The 18,235-nt window shown below is 30.1% G+C and overlaps 1 protein-coding gene across 3 annotated transcripts; it reads right to left on the reverse strand.

The window, feature by feature from the left end:
- Positions 1-57: 57 nt before the first annotated feature.
- Positions 58-18,162, reverse strand: LOC119688058 (cullin-2-like). 3 transcript variants are annotated; one of them, XM_038102685.1, is made up of 6 exons: positions 17,993-18,162; positions 3,854-4,003; positions 3,530-3,763; positions 3,331-3,437; positions 687-1,041; positions 58-616 (listed from the first exon to the last, which is right to left on the reverse strand). In XM_038102685.1, exons 2-6 carry the CDS (start codon positions 3,970-3,972, stop codon positions 58-60), a joined length of 1,374 nt encoding a protein of 457 aa, XP_037958613.1. In that variant the 5' UTR covers positions 3,973-4,003; positions 17,993-18,162. The 3 variants fall into 3 exon arrangements, with proteins under 3 accessions (XP_037958613.1, XP_037958612.1, XP_037958614.1); XM_038102684.1 differs by lacking the exon at positions 17,993-18,162 and adding an exon at positions 4,278-4,324 and having other exon boundaries at positions 3,854-4,129; XM_038102686.1 differs by lacking the exon at positions 17,993-18,162 and adding an exon at positions 4,152-4,250.
- Positions 18,163-18,235: the final 73 nt, after the last annotated feature.

Here is an 18,235-nt window from a genome sequence, read left to right on the forward strand (position 1 = left end):
TAATATTGAAAAATATTATAAATTATATATTTATTTTTCTTTTAATTGATTTATATTTTACCTTTTAGCAAGAAGTCTGCTATAAAACTTTTGATAAACATCTTTATCCTCAATATACTTAAAAATTGTTATATTGTTTGTCAGTTTTTGGTCAATTTCAGATTCTGAAGTCTTTGATTTTTTTAATAACGTATCACAATACTTGGCTACATATTCGGCACTCCGACATGGCGTTTTGTCATTTACACGACGATTAATAACGCTCGCACAAGCCTTATCTAAAGCACTTAGAAATAGTGAATCATTTTCAAAAACATCGGCTATAAGTTCCTGAAACTTGTGGTGTACTTTCAACATATTTTCAACAAATTGTATGTGTATATTGTCGCCTTTTAATGTTGATATTGTTTCAAGGCCTTCGTTTTTAATATGATCCAAGAAGTATTGTATCAGCAAATCTTTCAGGTTGTCGGGTATGGGTTTCAATACTATATACATATTGCGTAAGTCTTTGCGCTTTTCTTGAGTTACCATTTCTTTACACTCAGAATATAAGAAATCCAATCTATCATTAATAAATTTTTCTTCGCATTGTTTACGCATTTTCGGATACGAGCTGAAGGAATACAAGATAAAATGTTTATATTTAAACAACATACAATAATTTGAATTTATTTTATACGAACCTAGTATGTAAAAACCTGTACGCTCGCTGATTTTCATCTTCAAGAATTTTAATAACTTCTTCCATATATTTACTTACAGTACAACTTTGTAATAACTTTGATGATACTCCCGCATAATACTCTCCACTGGTTTTTAATAAATAGTTTTCAAATAAATCTTGGTATAATTTAAGTGACCCAGTCTTTTTGTAATTTTGCACCTGTACGAAACTATGTATGACACCATGGATAATCTTAATTCTCTTAGTATCGATCGATTTATCATTTTCTCGATCAGCGGCAATACCCTGGAGAATGTGCCGGACCAATTCAGTACTGAGCCCTTCTATCATGCATAAACGCCAAATATCGAGGCCTTTAATAAAAATTTTTTGTGTAAATAATTAATAATAATGTATGTAATGTATTATTTTAATAGAAATAAAGAAAGTTAAATAAAGTGAAGTAAAAACTTTTTCAAAATTTTAACTTTTAAAACACAAAAGATCAATTATCTTGAATCTAAAAAAAAAGATACTGAGACTACTGTGTCTCTTCTACCAGCTTTTTGTCCCAAGAATTTCATATAAGGATAGCTTATATAAACTAATAAGTGTTAATAAAATTACATTACAAAATTATGTTAGGTACCTCGTTTATACGAACAAACAATTGAATAATTGGAAGTCTAGCAGAAGTGATTGCAATTTTGCCGGTTCGGCTCGTTTCGGTAAAAACATGCTTGCATTGCAAATCTTGCCATTCACAATATCGCTAAATAATAATCATATTGTGAATTGCGAACCTAATTTAAACTTGATTTTATACAAATTACTATTCAAGCGTAATTTTAGCTGTCAGATTTTTGTGTGAAATCGCATTCTAATTTCAAAGAACCTAAGGGCCATGTTATGTACACTGTCTCGGGCATAGCAAAATTGGCTCTTTCGGGCTATGACGAAAATACATGTTATGTAGACTGTCACATCACTATTGCCAATTTCATATTTTTACAATGTTTTGATACTTTTTCATTGTACATAAATTTAAAAGGAAATGTAGATATGCTCATTTTCAATTTGTCACCAAAAATGTGAATGTTAATTTATTATTATATGCCTCTCATTAAAATCGGAAAGTGTAATAATTAGAATATTACCGGTTTATAAAATAGGCTATGTTGCTTACTGCCAGTTTTTCTCTAAAACATTAAAATTGTGATAATTTGCTTCTAGAAGACGCAAATTCTGAGAAATTTATTATTAAACACTGCTTTGCCTAAGTACCCAGACATAAATACCCCGGCACTCATTCCAAAATTTGATCCGACAAATTGTTTTTTCTCTTACTCTCACTTTTATAATTTGTATTGAAAACAACAATTTTTCTCATGCCGTACCTGAGTCCTAACAGAATTGTGTGTAATCAAAATTACAATTCCTTGCTTTTATTATACTCTGTTCACACAACACAATTAACCCATTTCGGACCATCGTGTGATTCACCACACGTCTAGCTTTGAATATTTTTTAATATTCAAAGAATATTTTATCTTTTTTGGGTAAATATAAAGTGAAAGTAATCTTTCAAATAAATATTAAACTCTTCTCATATAATTAAACTCTACTATTTACTATTTGCTATGGAAATTTCACTGTAAAATTCCAAGTCTGAAATTGCCTGGTACTTAATGGGTTAATTTAAAATTTAATCGTTGTTGTTATTGTAGTAGATCGTAGAGTTCTATATGACAGATACAGCGTGAAACAATTTACAAATACGAATGCATGGACTAGGATATGGTTAAATAGAGGAAATGTGAATTAGTTCTTTTTGGAAATGGCAGTTGGTCATCGAAATTGAAGCCAATTAAATTTTAATCGTTATGTCTTGCGCTGTGTAAATAAGCTTGACAGCCTATTTACACATCACAATTAAAATTAAATTCAATGTTGTATAGTATTTATTAATTATAGTATTAATTGTATTAACTCATAGACATCTATATGGCAGATAATATATAAAGATTTATAAATGAGAATACATAATTGGGTAAATGAAGTGTAAACTAGTCCCTTTTAGAAATGGTGAACATTAAAAAAACAATTAAAATTCAATTCAATGTTGCTATAGTATTAACTCATAGATATCTATATGGCAGAGAATATATAAGGATTTATAAATGCAATACATAATTGGATAAAAAAAAGTGTGAACTAGTCCCTTTTAGAAATGGTGAATTTAACACTTCGTCGTCGAAATTGACGAGAGCTTCTGTGAAGTAAACTCAGTCACTTCTGGAACATAATAAATTTTAATCATGATTACTTGTGCTGTGTGAATAGGCTATTACATGTGGTTTACTATAATTATCTAAAATTCCTAGAAAATTGCATTCGCTCGCATTTTTTTCTGCATAATTTCTTTATTCTCAGAAAATTCATTTAGAATTTTGTCGCGTAAGACTTTATATTATAAACTAGACAGACTTACTCTTAAAACTCATATTTAGATCACACAGAAAATTACATAAATATTAAGAATTTTTTAAAAAGTCATACACTTACATTATTATTACAGATATTATTAGACTTATACATAGTAACCGTCTTATAGTAACCAATTAGCAGCTTTTTTTAATTAACTGATTGTAAACATTTTTTACCTAATTCGCCAATTTCCATTTGCTCCCTGTGTTGTGTGGATATGGTACCATAAACTACTTCAGCATCAGATAGTTTTTGTTTTTTAATATGCTGTTGGTTGAGGTACCTGCAATAATATACAATTTTACCCAAAGTGTTTGGAAATACTATACTATATACTATTATTAATAATGCGCTGTGTATATATTTGGTACTTACGAGTAGAGGAAGTGCAAATACTCTACGCCTTGACTATATTCAGCCCACGCCTCATAATAACGTTGTAGTAGATCCGGTTGGCAGAGTGGATTACTTGATTCATTCTCTTTCGATAAGGGCATTACCCTTTCGGATAACATAGTACTGACATGACGCTCTAGAAAATCTTTAGTTTCAGCGTAGAGTTTATCTGCAAATGGTTCAGGGTGTGCGACGCACAACGTATACACATCACTAAAAATAAAACAAAATTCTTAATACTGTACATACTGTGCATGCATTTTGACGTTATGCAGAGAGTTATTTAACTGTAATTAAATGTACCTGAAACTGGTATTCCAGGCATCGCGTTCAACCTTGCCTAAAGTAACAACAGCCGTTGCAGTAGCGCGTAATTGTGGCCAAATTTCATCGAAATTAACAGATTTTGGCTTCAAGGACATATTAAGTAAATGTTTTACTGGCCGTATATTGCTTAAAATAATTTATAATTTTCTTTCAATAATTGCATTTAAATGAAATGAAATATAATGTGTACAATAAGCACAGTCCGAAATTTTAAGATTGTGTTATGCTTCAACCGCGCAAGCAATTTCCCGTCTATAAATCAATATATTTTTACTTTTATTGAGTTTTTATGGTAGCACAACTTCATTTTATCAATAAAGTGACATTGTCAAAAAAAAAAATTTTTTTCAAAACCAATTTCACTTTATTCACATAAAATGAATTTCTAAAAATTTTGCACCGTCAACTTCAGCTGTCACTTGGTTTAGTTCGCATTCAATTACAGGGTACTTGCCATTTGCTTGTCAGCTGTCAAAATTAAAACGTTGATCGGACTGTACAGCGGCTAATCTAAAAATCTGAAAATATTATTCATGCGTTGACTGCAGGGTGCCTTCAGTTAAGCGCGAATTAACCAGTGTTGAAAATAAATTCAATTATATATATATATATATATACTTCTTTTTAAATTTGTTATATTACATATAAATTTATAACAATTATATTATATATATATACAAAGCTTACAGCTATGACATTTTAGCTGCCTGCCGTATTTATTTTATGATATTACAATACTTAATATATGGTTTGTTGTTTTCCCTCAGGTATGAAGTAATGGTTCCATATTTCATCAATTGTCACTACTCGACTCTACACGCTTACAGTCAGCTAAATTGTACATAAACATTTCCAAACAATTGTTTCAATGACGAAGTCGTTGTCGTTTTTGATCAATTGTGAGGAAACGCGGGACCCATACCCAAATATTCATGTGAAATATTCGATACACGTTCATATAATATGTTTGTTATCTCTGCTATCTCAGGCAATTCAGTTTTTGGATTATTCAACACAACATTGTGAATTTTTTTAATGCTTTTTTCAGTTCTGACTTTTGTTTGACAGCCCAGACGCTCTTCATCAAAAACACTCGTATGACCACGTTTAAATTCAGCTTTCCAATAATTTATTGTTTGTTAACAATGGTACAAGGTTGCCATAAACAGAATCCATTTTCAATTTGAGTGCATCATTGTTTATTCCATTCAAATGGAGGAACTTCATTACTGAACGATATTCAATTTTTTCCATTTTATAAAAACTCACCAAGGTCCACTATAACAATTATTTGCAAAAAGATGACCAAACATCTGATGAAGTCAAAACTTTTACATCTTTCGTTTAAAATTTGCAAAACGGATATACTAAATATAATTGATTTTGTTCTCGTGCTGCCACCTATTGTGAAGTCAGGTAATTGTCAATCCATCCAGTATATGCATTCACATTCGCCACCGAAATGATTCATAAGTGACCGGCATTTTGTTAACGAATGCCAGTGCTAATGAATCAGCTTCACAAGAATACTTATATATTTCTAAGTAGAGCAGCATAAATGGCAAATGACGCATAAATCATAGCATATACTCGAGTGGTATGAATAAATGAATATACTCATCGAAAATTAATGACTCTATCAGGCATACCTGAAAAAAATTGTGAGCGCTGTTATTTACTAAGCAAAAAAATTTGCGTGTGTTTAATCCATATTCAGATGATCCAAAATATGGAAAATACGGCTGATAGAAACGAATCACAATTATCAAGTTCGTGGTCAACTTATAGGATACAAACATACCATATATCTTTATATATATATAAAGATATATATTAATCTTTTCTTCAGCATAATCAGATTCGTTCCCTTCGATTATACTAAAATCTGTCCCACGTGGCTAGAAACCAGCGAACCGATTGCAATCGATTATAAATGTCTATTCTAAATTGATTATATTATCTGGGCCCACTAATCACCATCAATAGATAATGTATTACTTAAAATACATTAAACCGCCATATATTGCCATACACATATCTACCTGATATTCTAGAACGTTATATGTTCACACGAACCTTACAGAATACATTATTAATATGGTTGGTTGGTTGTAGTGGTAAATTAGCAGATTCATATAATTAGCGATTATTTAAGATCGCAAGTAGAGCACTGTTCGCAAAAGTAATATAATAAAACTATGGATGGTCACTTGCGACATCAATACACACAAATGTGCAAGGTCATTAAAAAGTACTGCAGACGCGACAAAAGAAAACCGCAATAGCTGAATCAGGTGCAATCAGTGATGACATGAGGAATCTCTATTCAATAACTAGGGAAACGGCCGACACCAACCATAACGGAGAGAAATCCATCAAAGATAAATATGGAAATATCATAACTGACCTTAGGAAACAACTTAAGCGATGGGCTGAGGATTTTAAATAAATATTAAATAATCTGTTAGAAGCAACTACCGATGAAGAAACCGCAAATAAAAGTTAAAATGCGATCAAAATTTCAATGCGTCAATGTAAATCCTCCAATGAGAGATAAGGTTGCAGAAGCAATAAATAAACTTCAGAATAATAAGCTTTAGACGGAGACAACATATGTCCAGAACTACTAAATTGCAATGTTTCACTTTCAGTCAGTCAGAAGTTATACCTGGCAGCTGGAATGAAGCGCTGCTCTTAAAAATAGGATTTGCAAGTGACTGTAATAACTTCTGAGGAATAAGCTTATTACCAATCCCGAGCAAGATTTTCACAGCACGTATACAAAATAGAATTTCCACAGTAGCAGAAGCAAATTAAAGATGAAACCAGCATGGCTTTCGTAACAATAGATCATGCGTTGATCTAATATATACAATTCGCATTATCAATCAATTATCTTTGAGTTTAGAGCTACCATCTATGTTGCCTTCATAGATTTTAAAAAAAGCCTTTGACATTTTAAACCGACCATACATTTGGGCAGCAGTCTTCAAAAAGGCGATACCAGAAAAAATTATAAACCTTCTGAAGGAGCTATACAAGAATACTAAGTGTTGCGTGCTCCACAAAAACCAGCTCTCTGAGTTTTTTTTCATCAAAACAGATGTGTGACAAGGGTGTATACTATCAACATTGCTTTTTATACCCGCGGTAGATAATATCCTCAGTAGAGCATTAAAAAGTATCAGGGGAGTCTTTAACACAAATGTGAAATCTGTCTTGTACTACGGCTGTAAAACATCGAAGCAATTCAGACACATAGAGAGAAAGATACAAGTATTTGTCAACAAGTTTCTGCGTATTATTCGTAAAATATGATGGTAGATAGAGAACTTTCATTCTATATCCTTATTTAACTCTATCTTAAAGAGTTTTTAAAGAAATGAGTCTAAGTGACACATTGTAATGACAATTTTCCAACCTTCCACACTTAATCTATTGCGTCCAAATCCGCTCCTATTAACATATGGTATAATAAAACTCTTTGTCCTACTAAATGTCGTAATAAATGAAGGATTGATTGTAAAAGATTGAAATCCTTGCAGAGTGTGGCAAGGATTAGGGAATGATTTATTGTGAAAAAGACCGGACAGACGGATGCTGTGGTGAAAATACTGATTTCATTGTGACAGTATATTTTAGATATTGAGTAATAAATAATAATCGAAATTTAAGATATGTTTTATTAACAATAATATAACTTTCAAAACATTTTTAAAAAAAAATGTAGAAAGATTTCTGATGCTATATTTACAATAAATATGTTGTAAAATAGTATATATATATATGCTATATATATATATATATATATATATGTTTATATATGCTATATATATATAAATATATATCTTATATGTTGTAAAATAGTAAATAATTTTCATATTAAATCTTCAAAGGTGTTGAAGATTCCGGCATATTAATTACCGGAAAATATTTTTCAACTGTATTGGCTCTACTCTCCAGGTATCATAATGGACCATTATTTCAGCTGGAGAGAGCTTTGTTGCAAAAGGCTACCACTGCAACCTTATAACCTTATCTGATTTGACAACAAGTGCTGGTTTTACCTTCAGAGCTGATAACACGGACGTGTTACGTCTCACAAGTTGAGTTACAACTTAAGATGTAATTGTGGACTATAAACCACTGTTGAGCTTAGAGAATAAACGTATACTTTTTCATATATAATTTTATATATAATTACGTTATAATCGCTATAATGATTAGAACAACGTCAATACCGGCTCCTGCAAGTATTCTGTTTAAAGTAACTATCTTGATAAAGTAGAGCACAAACGTATCTTTAGGGTTAATATGGTATATTGGAGATATCGAATGACAATACAAATTTTTGGAATATATTCTATGTGCAACTTAAATGAAATAGAAAACTTACAGCACTTTGTGAGATGTTGGTCGGTATTCAAGGATCAAATACAGATATATGGGAAAAATAACAACTTATTCCTTTTAAAATTTTTTTGAAATGGAAACCACGGATGCTTTAATGGTATAAATGTTGACTTCTTCTTCTTCTTCTTTATTCCGTTAACTCCCAGTGGAGCATAGGGCCTCCACAATTCCTCTGAACCATATTCTATTTGGAGCTGCCGTACAGATGTGGGTTCATGAGTAGCGCGCTGATGTTAAATCGGCATCAATTGTCCTTCACCATGTTCTTGAAAGAGCGCCAGACCGGCGACTGCCTTGCGGGTTCCACTTTGGGGCTTGCTTAGTTTTACAGGAATTCGACTTGCGTAGCGTATATCCGATCCATTGCTATTTTCGTTTTTTTAATTTCGCTCTCGACGCTTTGTATATTTGCTCTTTTCCACAATTCTGCGTTAGAGATGCGTTCTGTCCACTATATTTCGAAGAAGCGTCTCAGGCATTTGAAGACTTGTGTTCGTGAATTGATTGATTTGATTTGTAGTTGGTTGATTTGTAGTTGGCCAAATGCAGACTTTGCCATATGTATACGAGCCGCTACGTGTTCTGCTGCTCCGCTTATGGATTGTACAACATTTATATTTATGTTCTCAACAGCTATGAAAGGATCTGTTACAGCGCAGTATCCACAGGACACGACAACCATTTTACACGTGGTTATTTCCAAGCTTGCTAGCTAGGCGTTACGATTTAGGCTGTCTACGTTATGTTGGAGATTTCTGCTTCTGTGACTCAGCAAACACACATCGTCTCTTGATATAATGAAAGATATAACAGCAAGGCCTCTTATTATTTCGAATGCATTTCACTATATGTGCAACATTTGTTTAGAGCACTATAAAGAGTACTCAACACTTGAGTCTATTGGCAGTATTTTACTCATACGGACTCATACAATAAACTGAAAGAACTTATACTTACTTATATTCTTTTCGTATGTCACTCATTGATACTTCTACTTGTCACAAATGACTTATGAGTATTATGAGTATGAGTCATTTATGAATATTACATCAAACGGAAACATTGATATTGATATTTTAGAGAAGCGGCCAATCCGTTTGCATGAGCACGGACAGATAGAATACCTATTTATTTTTTTAATTGTTTTTGTAAATATTTTTGTAATTGTTTCTTCGTAATTGTTTTGGTTTTTTATAATTGTTTTGAAATTTGATACACCCGGGTAGATGTGTTGAGTATACTGGCGATGTGCTGTGTGCATGGGTTTGAACCCACTGAGGGTAGATTATATAGGCCCATGTGAGTGACGGAGCTACAGTCTGCTATTTGGCGGACTGGTACCTGAAGACGTAGGTAAAAGCAATATATACTCATTGCTTCAATATATAGATACATATGAACATGTACATAAACGTAAAAATAAAAATTTTTCGCACTCTTGTGAGGTTGATTCATTAGCACCAGCACTCATTAACGCAAATATTTATAAATCAACTGTGTGATGAGTATGAGTGCATATGAGTAGCAGCATAAGTAAGTATTTAAACGCACTAATGCACTAAACCTACGACTCTGCAATTTTCCAGCACAAAATCATTTATTATTTAGAGCACGGCTGTCCAGACCAGATGCGGTCCCGGGCTAATATAAATCACTATACAGATTGAAGGGCCACAGAAACAAATAGATACGTTCATAGTTGTTTTCGACAAAAACAAATACGTCTATAATGTAGATGTATGAATTTATCAATTTAAATTCATTTATTTGGTATACCATAAAAGTAAAATAATGTGGTTTTACCAGTACGCCAAAAAAAACTTGCACAATTGTAGTAGATTAAAAACATATGCCCTGGGCCACACAAACACTAGCCATGGGCCGCATGTGGTCCGCAGGCCGTACTTTGGACAACCCTGATTTAGAGAGTTCGTTATAAAGTAGGTTCTATGTTACTTTTTATTGACGTAACAGGGTTTAGTGACCTACTCCAAACCCAGAAGGGAGTTCTGGAGAGTTCGTTATATCCAAATAAGTAGCGAATATATTTAGATATAACGGGTATTCGTTAAACCGAGTGTCTGCTGTAAAAATATAGTAAAAGGTCAATAAATAGAGTGTCAATAGAGAAAACCATTTATTTTAGTTTAAGATTAACTTTATTTAGCAATACAGACTACAAATTATATTTCGCTACTACATGAGTTCCCTACTTATAACTAGTATTATTATTAATTATACATATATATAATAAAATATAGAAAAATACAACAAAAGACTTTGTCATTCTATTTCATTAGCATTTTACTAGTTTAATCATTAATCATTAATAATTAATTAAAGTTATTTTATTTTAATTTATTTTAATTTTTTTGTATAGTTGAAAATTAGCTTAGTTTGTGGTGCAGTACAAAGAACTTTTGTTTTTCTTATTTTTTCGTTTCATGGTTTCGTATTCTTTTTTTACGTATTTTAGATTTATATCGTAATAATATATAGAGTAAATTTATTTATAAAATTCAATAAATACATCAACATATAAATACAATAATTTAAAAATTTCATTGCAACAAAAATCACATTTAAGTATGAAAGCACAACTTTTGTTTTTGTATTGGCTGCAAAAGCCATAAAGCCAAAAATCAATTTATTTTTTAATAATTTTATTTTTATGTAGAATATAAATTTTTAAAGATAAGCTAAGTATTAAATTATATATACATAAGTTACAGTTGATTGAAAAAAAATTGTTTGCAAAAATCGGTATAATTTTTATTTATTTTATTGGTTTCGATGCAAAAAAAAAATAATTAAAATCTTAAACAAAAAAATATTAAAATATATATTAATTAAAATGAATTATTTTTAAAAGCAATTATAAAATAATAAAAAATTAATTAATAAAAATGGCGTGAAATATTCACATTAAATTCTCAGTTTAATATGGAAATATTTAATAAAACTTTTGCATACATTTCCTTGACAAACTGTATGTGAAGCTAAATTAAGAATTGATCAATAATAAATCACTTTATTTTAAAATTTTGTTTTTTATTTTGAAATAAAATAATAATATCGTTATTAGACAACAGAGCTGCATAGCTGAAATTAGTTTCTATTGATTTATCTCGAATAAGCACGTATTTACTATAAAATAATAGCTACATTAAATAGCTTAAAAATACAGGATGGAACAGGTTTTGTTATAGTGAATTTGAATGGCGGTCTCATATGTTCTGGATCTATTGGATTGGCAGGTGTATCAGAAAAAGATTCTGATAGCGCTGGACAATCAAACAGTTATCAAAAACATACAATAAACATACATAACTAACATCTTAGTTCAAGAATATGTAACGAAGCTCATGGACTGTGCTCATGGAAATGAGGTAACGGTCATGTGGGTTAAGGGACACATCGGTATTGAGCAAAACAAGAAGGCAGATGAACTTACAAAGCAAGGATCAAGCCATAACTTCTGTGGTCCAGAACCCAAAATACCATTGGGTTACAACATGATGACAGTCTATGCCTATAAATGGATAACCTCACTTTATCTTAATAGATGGAGAGAGTTGAGCACTTGTAGATAGATCAAACTCATGTTGCCGAAACCGTGGGTCAGGAAAGCGATAAAAGTGCTTAGCTATCCGCGGAGCACCCTAAGCTGGTTGTCCTCACAAATTACTGTGGACATGGCAACTTCAAGTATCATCTCCAAAAAATAACTCTTGCTGAGGAAGACACTTGTAGACTATGTCTAGAAGAAAAGGAGATAGCTGTGCATATATTGTGCCAATGTCCAACACTAGGCAAGTAGGAGGAAGACTGTCTTGGGACACTATTGGGTTGGTGATGACTTGGTAGGCAACCTCAAACTAAATGAGCTGCTTACATTAAAAAGAAATGTAGTTATGCGAACTGAAACCACTCCAGTTTTAACTCAATAACGACATACGAGAATCAAAGGATGAAAAAGGACCCAAGCTGTTTCGCGGTCTACTTCGGCTAATCTTTCACTTCAGTGGGGCCACTTGTTGGACGGTGCGCTGTCCCAACGTCCTACCATATTTAAATAATATGAAAGAAGAATTTATAAATTTGTTGGACTTAATAACACAACAGTTGACTCTCGGTTTATCAAATATGTAATACAACGAACCCTGTAAACAACGTTCGATCAAAATATAATATAATATGTATAAATATGTGAGTCTTCTACGACAAATTATCCATTTGTACAAAATTTTTTAAAAACTGCTCTGATATATATAAGATGACAAAATAAATTAGTGGAAACAATGTACGACTGAGCATACAGAAGACATTTCACAGAAAAATTTTTATGCGTACCTCTTCAGAATAGAAATAAATCTTTATGGTATATAAAGAAAAAGGTTTTATCATTTAATTAGCCAATGGAATTATTTTCCAGACACATTCTATAAAATATATGAACAATAACATTTATTTAAATTAAACTTGATGATCCTCTGTAATATCAGATCCCGGTTGAATACTTAGCTATACAATAAATATGCTAGAGATATGGCATTAGTCTTCAAATGTGGAAACACTATATTAAGTTGACACAAATGCATATTTATGGTATTTTTAACTTTTATATTATTTATAAAATATATACAGATTATATATTGAGAAATTAGGAATGTAACAGAAATCGACGATGCAGTTGGTCCAACCCGTATAATTGTTTTTAAATTATAAAATTAATGAGAATTGTTTAAGTATGAACAAATATCTGCGAAATTCATAGAACTGTCAGTGTGGTTCACCTTAACCTAATCCCCCCATTAGATCGTTGCGTTTCGACATTGTTCGTATACTTCTGGTATCACAATCTCTTCTGGTATCACAATGGGTCATTATTTGAGCTCAAGTGAGCTTTCTTGCACACAAGGCAGCCGCTCACCTTACCTAACTTAACATATATCTGATCTAAGAGTAATTAAGATGTTTAGTCAGGAACATCCTTAATGACTTTGTGCTATTTCTTTAGGCGTATAAACTGTAATAAAACACCATCACAAAGTATATATAAGAGACAGAAGTATACCAAATAAAGTTTGGTATATATTTGTAAGGGACGGTGATGTATATATAATATTCATAAAGAGATTACTAAGTAATAAAATTACTTATATACTCATGAGTAAAAAAATATTTACAAACCATACCAATATTAAGAGAGAGGAACATAAAGAGTGATGGAGAAGTTTAGATTGGTTTCAATTCACAATCAAGAATAGATTATTTAATTTCAGAGGATATAACTTTGGGGCAATTGTCTTCATTAAGTTATAAATAACCAATCCTATTTTTGTGTTAAAACTAAATTTTTAAAGACCATTAAAACCCATTTCAAACTCTAGTCGGAATTTTAAGTGTTGTCATTTGAGTACAAAAAGGTTATATTCACTATACTGTACAAAATAATGATAATACATAACACAATTTAATAATATCTCCATGTTCATAATATATTAAACGTTTTATGAATGTATTTCTTATAAGCAAAATCATTTATCTATAGCCTATTGCGAAAATATGCTACATTAAACTAACGACTGTGATAACGAAATCTTTGGTATAGCTAGCTTTTATATAATAGACGTGATATAATGTCACAGTAGACGAAGGCCCTAGTAGTTATGTGTTATGATTATAATAATCATAATCGGGCAATGGCTTCCCTTATACTATCTGATGAAATATTTGCTTAAAATTTTAATTAAAAAAATTGTGTACTCTCTTTATTCTATACTTATTACGTCCATAAAAACAACCATAAAAATAACAAATTTGGATTAGTGTCATATAAACTTATTATACCATATGTGCAACATAAATTTTAAATACAATATATAATGGTGATCCAAGTTATATGGCAATCACAGCACCAACTTTTAAATTTTATTATATACTATATAGAAGTAACATAATCCAGCTTAATTATACTAAGAAGACAAGTATAAATATATATCTTAAAATTTACTTGAATTATTAACTATTTATTTAATCTTAAATTGAAATATAGATATGTACTCTTACATATAGTAAGTAGTTCCTTCAATAGATTATAGTTAAATGGTCGAGAGGAATATAAATCCATTACATATTATATGTGTAAGAAATTGGACGTACCTCAAAGTTCAGTTATTTTAATAAGTTTACATTGAGATATTTATGTATATATATAAATTAAATGTAATGCTAAAAAAGGATAATAGAGTTTTGAGTTTAAGTATATGAAAATATATACAATAGATATTTAAAATAATAATGACAAGCATTATCTATGGCATACCTAATTGAGTCTAAAATGAGTGCTTGTCTTGATTGTCATGCTTTTAAAGTTTTCTAATCTTTCTATCAATTAAACTAATTTTTACCTAATATTAATTATGCACACATTTATTCAGATTATTAGATAGGTTATGAACTTAGCGTTATATTTTTGTGACTTTTTATCTACCCTGTTTTTATATTATTGACACTATACACTTATAAACCAAGGATTTACAATATTTTGCAATAGGTATTTGCAAACAATAGTTGGTTAAAGAAGCCACTAGACTAATAGGACTTAAAGCAAACATTGACACAACTAAACATAAGAGAAATGTTATAGGTTCCAGCTACCACTCTATGCAATATGTTAATATTGCGAAACATCCATATAACAAAATAATATATACAGTTACCCATAGAGTTCAGAATACGTAAAGATAAATTTTTGTTAATTTATAAGCTTTATCTAATTCGCTAGAATATATGAACACAGTTATGAAAATCTAAGAAGATTTTATATATGAATAATGGACAGACCAATATTAACATATGGTTGTGAGTAATGAGTTCAAAATATAATTGAAAACATTACTTCGAAAGAATGACCAGCAAAATGTCATAAGATCCATTAAAATTTTAAAAAATTCGTTGATATAGAAACGTTATAACAATAAACAGTGAAAAACGAAGTAGAACACAAGACAAGAAGTAATGAAGACAATATGTATAGGAAGCCGAAAATTAAAAATCGTGAAATATAAAGATAGTATATAATATAAAGTAAAGGAATTTACTTTCACCCCTAACTATAATGAAATGTTGATGATACTGAGAACAGTAGATGTTCAGGTCAGTAGACTATCAATTCTAATGTTGATGGTAATGAGAACAGTAAATCTTCAGATCAGTAGATCATCAACCCTAATGTAGATCTTCAGATGAATAGAACATCAATCCTAATGTTGATGATGACAATAGTAGATTTTCAGATCAGTAGATCATTAACCCTAATGTTGATGAAGATAGTAGGTGTTCAGAGAATAGTAGAATTTCAGTATATACCTTTTCTAATTACTTCAACTTAATCACATATTTTTAATATATATTTTTATTTAAGTAAGTAAGACACTAAAATATAAATGAATAACTTAAACAGGACTTTAATTATTAGTTTAAACAACTATTCTATATTTTTATGAAAGCTAGAGCATATGATATTTTAGAATATCATCAGTAGAATAGAATAGAACACATTTTATATAGTATATATGACATGTTTTACAGCATATTAGCTTGATCATCGGGTGTAGTAGAAATATTTCAGAGTAAAAACCGAACGATATTAATAACACACATTTTTTAAGGTTTTTTCGATTATCAAACTGTGTCAACAGTTAGATCATCGAAATCGAAGTCATGGGACGATGACAAGAAGTAAAGATAAATACGAAATAATTTTATCAACTGAACTACAAAAAAACTGATATCAACTATCTTTAAAATGATCAAAAAGTATAATCGTCTGTTTATTTTTATTTTTAGTTTTTTATAGTGAATCTAAATTATATTGAAATTCGAAGATTTCAAAATGATTAATTTGAAATATTTAGCCCTCTACTTCTACTTGTGTCAAACTCTCTTGCTTAATTGAAGATTGACACGACGTCTTAAAATTAACCATATACGGTTCATAAATAGACTTATTATTATTTCTGTAGAAAATATTACCCACTCTTGATAGAAACGTAGCATGGAAATAAATTTTCTCTATTCTGATATTTCAAGTGTCTTGTGTCGAATATTTTTCAAACTACAAGGATGCCCAGATCAACGTAATCATTAAGGTTTTTATGGAAGAAATAATAAAATGATATGCTTCGTGAATTTTTTTTACAACATATATGGCCTATGCATAACTATATTGTCATAGTCATTAAAGTGTTGTGGACCATGCTCTTTATTTAGAAAAAATAGAAGGTACTACATGAGATAAGTTGACGAAATTTGATAAAAGTTTAGAGTTTATGGCGTATGCGTTCAAAGATCTATATTTCCGACTCGAAGAGCAGAATTGTACTTATGCCCGTGTAGAGCATTAATACAATTGACTGAAGTTGTATTTAAATGAATTTAAGATAATTGCTTTTAACAATATTATCTATTGTTATAACATTGTGCTTTAAATATTACTTGAGCCATTTGAAGATTCGAACATTCTGATGCCCGAATATGCTTGTGCTCGAACACTGGTAGGTGCTTGAAATATTTAATAACAATTAATATTCAAGCATTTATTATTATATATATATATATGACAGTAGTGCTTATTTGTACTCTAATAGAAGAGGTGTTATATAAGTAATAATTCCAAGACCATTGATGGTAAGTATTTGGCAATATTTGACACATCTGCATGATCAGCCAAATCTTTAATTTAGGTATTTGGCAATATTTGACACATCTGCATTATCAGCCAAATCTTCAATTAATTAAATTAATATAAAAATAATTTTTGTTGTTGTAGTGCACTACTACAATTCACTACTAACGACAGTAAGCCACTGATCCGATTTGCTGGCGGAGGCTATTCGACGCGGCCAAGGACGACTTACTTCTATAATGGCCAACTAAGTAAGTAAGTAAGATCTATTGTGCAATTAACTTGAACATTCAGCAGTTTAAAATCTATTTACTCGATTTAGATACTTAAATTCGGATTACTTCAAATTGCTCTATTATCGTTATGTTCGAACACTTTAAGATATAACTTAGAAACTTTTCTGTAGTGATTATAAAAAAGATTTTCAAATTTGCAGTATATATTATTATCACTTCTATAAATGATTGATAAAATAAAACAATTAATATATATATTTTTTCATCCTCTTAAATGCTTTAGAATAATTATAGGATAATTTTTTTTAAACGCTTATTGTGTCTAGAACTAACTATGTTCTTTACCAAAGTTTTTATACTATTTATTTAGCACTTGTTATTGGGTTAGGTCTAAGTTCCTTTTAGAACTGTTGGTCTGTTGTGTCAAAACTGTTACTAATAACGAAATACTATAGAATTAAAAAAAAACAATAATGGAAGAGAAAAACCATAGACGCATATTATAGGATAATCAGAAAAATCAAGTTGAAATAGCTTTAATGAGCTGATAAATAAAATGACTATTATTTAAATTTTAGACTTTAACTACTGAAATTATTTACTTTATAATTTATATACAGAGCTTTTGAAATTAGATACATAAATTAAACAAAAAGTATAATGCAGTTTTTCAAATAATTATATATAATTAAATTAGTGGAGTCAAAAAAAAAAAAATGTGGTGAATAAAGTAAATGTAAATTATTCAAAATTAATTGTCATAAGGTAACTTACTTATAATTAAGCAGATTTCCAATATTGTACACTTTTTTAATTTTTTTAATTTTATTTATGAAATTTGCAAAAAATTTATTTTCTATGATAAAAACTCAAACTGACAGCACTAAAAACGAATAGCAAAAAGGTTATTTACAATTTTCAATCATTTAATTTCACCACGACAAAATATGAAACTATTTAAGTATGAATTTATGTATATATATATATTTTATATATCTAATGTATTATGTAGATTTT

Source organism: Teleopsis dalmanni, chromosome X, assembly GCF_002237135.1.
Source record: "Teleopsis dalmanni isolate 2A chromosome X, ASM223713v2, whole genome shotgun sequence".
Taxonomy (NCBI): Eukaryota; Metazoa; Arthropoda; class Insecta; order Diptera; family Diopsidae; genus Teleopsis; species Teleopsis dalmanni.